Genomic DNA, 4,930 nt, shown 5'->3' with positions numbered 1-4,930 from the left:
AAGACCTTCCCCATTTCCAGTAAGGAAGTTTATGCATTTGATGTAACACAGCCTCACCTGTTTCTGACGCCTATTCCTGGACCATTTTAGGTACCTCAATACACAGCTACTTGCACAGTTTGTGTTGTTTTCTCCCTTTCCTTCTACTGCCTGAGTTTCTAGAGCTTTCTGTAGGAAGACTATGGGCTGTTGCAAAAAACTGACATGTCTCAGTCAGTTTATGGGCTTATGATGAAACGCCATAGACTGGATAGTTTACAAAGACTAAAGGTTTATTTCTTATAGGTCTGGAGTCTGGAGATCAAGGAATTAGTGTTACTGGTGTCTGGTGAGGGTTGGTTTGTGTTTGTCTCCCTCAGGAGAAGAACACTATCTCCTCATGTGGTAAAACGGAGATAAGAACACTTCTCCGAGCATGGAGCTCTTCTGGAAGAGTGCTGATCCACATGAGTACCCACCCTCATGAATGAGTCACCTCCAAGAGTCATGACTTTTGACACTTTTTCATTGGCATCATCTTTTAACATTTATGTTGGAGGAGCATCGCGATTTAAGCTATAACGTTACATGGCATTAGTGTTTGATGCTTTGTACTATTGATACCTAATAAGTGGCTGGTACACCAAAATATTGGACATTATTACTGTTGAAACTTAAAAAGCATTAGGTCAAGTGAAATCAAATACATTCTCTGTTACAATTTCCTATGCAATCTTGTTTATGCACACCACCTGACTAAATTTTAGGCATCCTGGGACTACGTGAAGCTACATCACTTTTGCATCCCCCAGGCTGTCAGTAGCAGGTTTCCAGCAGATACTTGTTGAATGAGAATGTCTGTTTTAACTGCGTACACAGCATAGACATAACTTATTCATTGTGGGAGTCTTAAGTACTTCAAGGCCACGGAATTCACGAAAAGTCTTATGTTTATTTTTATCAGATATTGGAATCGAGAGCATTTTATTGTTATTTATGCCTTAGAAAATCAGCCATCTATGCCATTTTTATATCCAGATAGGAGTATTTGGTTAATAGACTTGTCTTGTTTCTAGACCATCTCACTGGGAGACCACCTATGTAAGGCGTGGTTAATAAAATTCTCTTGAACTTCTATATAAAATCAGTAGTACCAACATGTTTTCTTCTTTCTGTCTGTCATGATGTGAATGAGTTGCTTTCTTCATAGGAAAGACTTAGAAAGAGGGACCTGCTCTGCGTCAGACTGTGAAAACCCGAGAAAATACCTCTTCAAGGACCTGGATGGCACAGCCCTGGGTCTGCCCGCACCGGTTTCGGTATTTCCCAAAACGGAGGCAGAGTGGACTGGATCCTTTTTCAACACAGGTCAGTTGTATCACACGTGATTCCCGGAGAGGCTGTGGATGCGAAGGAGGTGATCAGGCTGGGTTGACGGGTGGGGATAACATCTACTGGGTGGGAGCTGAGCTGCAGAGCTTGAAACCGCACACACCGCGGGAGCTCCAGGTCCTTACGAGGCAGTGTGACGTCCCTGCGGTGCCCTCCCTGAGCCGTTGACATCCTGGGAAGCAGGACGCTGCCGTCACTCAGTTCTGCGCACAGGTAGGAGAACAGCGCTCATGCGAGCCTGGCCTCCTGGGCCTGAGGCCACCCTGGAGCTCCGCCCTGCGCTGCCTGTGCCCTGGAACAAGCACGTGTATCTTTTTCTATATAATTCTTTGGATTACTGCCTCAGAGCCCACCTGCCTTTTCCCTGAGGATTAAAATGCTCTCCACACTCGGGAAAGCATGGTAAAGTAAATGCTGTGAGGTTGTTTCAGTTTTCTCTAATTGTTCCCTGAGTTGTGCTATTCAAAACTCTTCCTTCTTTTGTTTATACAACCAGAGACCCAGTACCTATTAATTTTTGGTGTTAGGTCCCTAGAAAGCAAATTGTCTATTTCCACTAGCGGTGAAACTTCAATTCAGCCGCAGACAAACCTTAATAATTGTCCCCACTGTCTCTCTGAATTATTGGATGGCTCTTTCCAGAGTTCTTTTCTCGCGCACCTTGAGTTCTCAATGTCTGACTATCCCAGGATATAGCCCTAGACTATTTTCCTCCTTGCCCTAACTTTGTGGTATCAGACCAAGTTTGAAATTCCGTTCAGTGCGGATGAACCCTGAGTTTTATCACCAGCCAAGACGGATCCTGAACTCTGATCTAGTACATCCGTATGACTATTCCGAGAAGTATTTTGGGCATATCAGACTCATTATGTCCTAGTGTGATTCTCCATATCTTTTCCCACCTACAATTTATTTATTGCTTCGTGGTCCTTACTTCAGTAGTTGACAGCACCAGCCATGAGGTTAAACACTCTCCTAGGACAGCTCCTTTATTTTTCTTTTCTCTACCCCGTACTCAGACCTTTTATTTCCGCCGCTACCCCAGCTCTCCTCTAGCTCTCCTCCTCTTTCACCTGGCTAGGGAGTATCCTCCTCGCTGATCATTTTTTCATCCTGGCATTATGTAGTCTAGTCTTCACACAATAGCCAGGTTGATCTTTTTCCCTTTTCCATACATTTCCATCCACTCAGAAAGAAATCCGAATGGAGTGCCTACAAGACTTGTAGCACTAAGCTTTTGTTTCTTATTTCGTGTGATTTCCCTTCTGTTACCAACCATGCTCATTCTTACTTTAACCTAAAACATTATGCCTACCTTACTCTTTGCTCTTGACTTCCTCTATTATTGCTCCTTTGAGAGCTGATTCCTTTTGTTCAAATAAGGATTCCTTGGGGAAGCGATCCTGACCACTCATCTAAAATCACCCTGTGCCCATTATTTTCTAGCTCCGCTCTGCCTGCTCTGTTCTTGTCACTCCTATTATGTCATATTATATTACATGCATTCGTAGCTTACTTGGTAACTTACTGTTTGCCCCTTTAGAATACAAACTTGTTGAAGGCTGGAATTTTGTGTTGCTAACTAATGTGTATTTTGGAAGAAGCTCAATGACTATTGGTTGATTGGCTGATCAGATAAACTGATTACGTATACCAGGGTGAATATTGCTGCAGTCTGTTCCAAGTCACTCCAGAGCATGCAGAAAGAATTAGGGCCTTCAGGTTACTTGTTTAGGGATCGTTCTGATATGGAAACATGAAATGCAGATAGCCCTAATTAAACAATTAATTAATTAATTTGGTACAGGGTCTTGTTATACAGCTTGGACTTGTTTCAGCCTCTCCAGGGCTGAATTACAAGTGTGTACCACCAAGCCTGGTTTTAGCATGGCATGCCGGGGGGGGGGGCTCCAGCCTGGCATAGCATGCAGTTTCAGGGACTGAACCCAGGTGCTTAGACTACTGAACTATCTCCCCAGGCCTAGTTGTCTTTTTTTCTTTTTTTTTTGTATTTTAAGAATGGGTCTACAGGGTGTTCAGGGTCTCACTATTAGATTGAATTTGTAGTGATCCTCCTGTTTACAGCCTCCCAAAAGCTGGCATTATAGGCATGCCCTACCATGCCCAGTCTCAACTGCCATCTTAACACACCCCAGAGACAGGGCTGGCACTGCAGGCCCAGGGATCAAACCCCTGGCTCTTGCTCCTGCTTGAAGTCACTTTAATCTGCTGAGCTATTTGGCCGGCCCTTCCCAGCCCTAGTAGAAAAAGATCTACTAGGTCTTTTTATTAATAAAAAGATCTTTTTATTAATTCATAAATAATTAATTAATAAAAAGATCTTTTTATTAATTCATAATTAATTAGTAAAAAGATCTTTTTATTAATAAAAAGTTATCTTTTTATTTCCATCTGAACTACTGGTATAATACAGCATTTCACATTGAGATCTTTTTCTACATATTTCTTTGAATCACTATAAAATTTCACACCTAACCAGTTCTATTTCTTTTGCCTCCTCTCACATTTTTCTGTATATTGAAGGCTTTATCTTTGCAACAGAGTGACCATGTGGGGCTACCACACAGGCTTTAATGTTCCGCGAGGGTGTACAAATTCTGAGTCAATACTCGTTGAGTTATATTGGTTGCATCTGTGGAAGAAAACAGTAAATAGATTTTTGCATAGAAAAATGAAACCCAGAGACACAGTTTTTCTTTTTTTAGCCATCTCAGCCTGCCCTGAGGATAGGGCTGGCATGGCATGTGGTGTCAGGGATTGAACAGCAGTCCCCTGCCCCTGCCTAAGCTGGTGTTTTAGACCCCTGAGCTATCTCACTGGCCCCAGAGACACATTTAAAACACATAGATATTGAGAAAATATATACTGAAAAGTAAAATGAAACTAAAATAAGATGATAGGTGATATCTATTCTATTTACTCTTAGATCTACTCAGTTTTTCTAAAGTAAGATTTCCCGTTGGTTTTAGGAATTACTGTACCATTGTACATTTTTTTTTTTTTTACTATAGGGAAAACATCCTAACGTGAATAATTATGTTTTTCTCTAGCCTTGGTTTTTGATGGGACTCCATTTCTGCAAAATTCGTAACAAGGGTTTTTTCCTGATGTATTAAATAAATATTATAGCTCATCCTCTTATAAAAGGAAAAAGAAAAAAGGCTGATGACAGTGCCTTATTAGACCTTGTACAAAGCTCAGAACCAACTAGTTGAGGTGAGGGACAGTCCTAGGAAGCACGAGTGGGGAGCTAGGGAACGTGCTGGGAAAGAAGAACCCTGAAGGATGACACGTTGTGAAACTGGCTAATCACGGTGAAGGCTGAAGCCCAGCTCTGACAGGAGCCCTGGGAGACCATTACCTGACCCCAGTGAGTCAGAAGAAAGCGAGCGTGTGCGGAGAATGTGTCCGCACTCGCCAAGCAGGAGAGAAGCTTGAGGACCCATGAGCTCTTCAGCACCTGGCTTACCCGCAGTGTAGGCCAAGAGTGCTCTTTCTATAGCCAGCAAAAACAAACAACCAAAACCCAACCCCCAAC

General features: G+C 42.5%; 1 protein-coding gene across 1 annotated transcript in view; it reads left to right on the top strand.

The window, feature by feature from the left end:
• Pkhd1 (PKHD1, fibrocystin/polyductin) overlaps window positions 1–4,930 on the top strand; it is a 503,959-nt gene that overhangs the window by 360,381 nt on the left and 138,648 nt on the right. The window contains 1 exon segment of the mRNA XM_023712007.1: window positions 1,190–1,347. Within this exon segment, the coding sequence (XP_023567775.1) occupies window positions 1,190–1,347 (158 nt within the window).

Source organism: Octodon degus, unplaced genomic scaffold, assembly GCF_000260255.1.
Source record: "Octodon degus isolate 3935 unplaced genomic scaffold, OctDeg1.0 scaffold00022, whole genome shotgun sequence".
Lineage (NCBI taxonomy): Eukaryota > Metazoa > Chordata > Mammalia > Rodentia > Octodontidae > Octodon > Octodon degus.
This window is presented reverse-complemented; position numbering and strand designations above follow the sequence as displayed.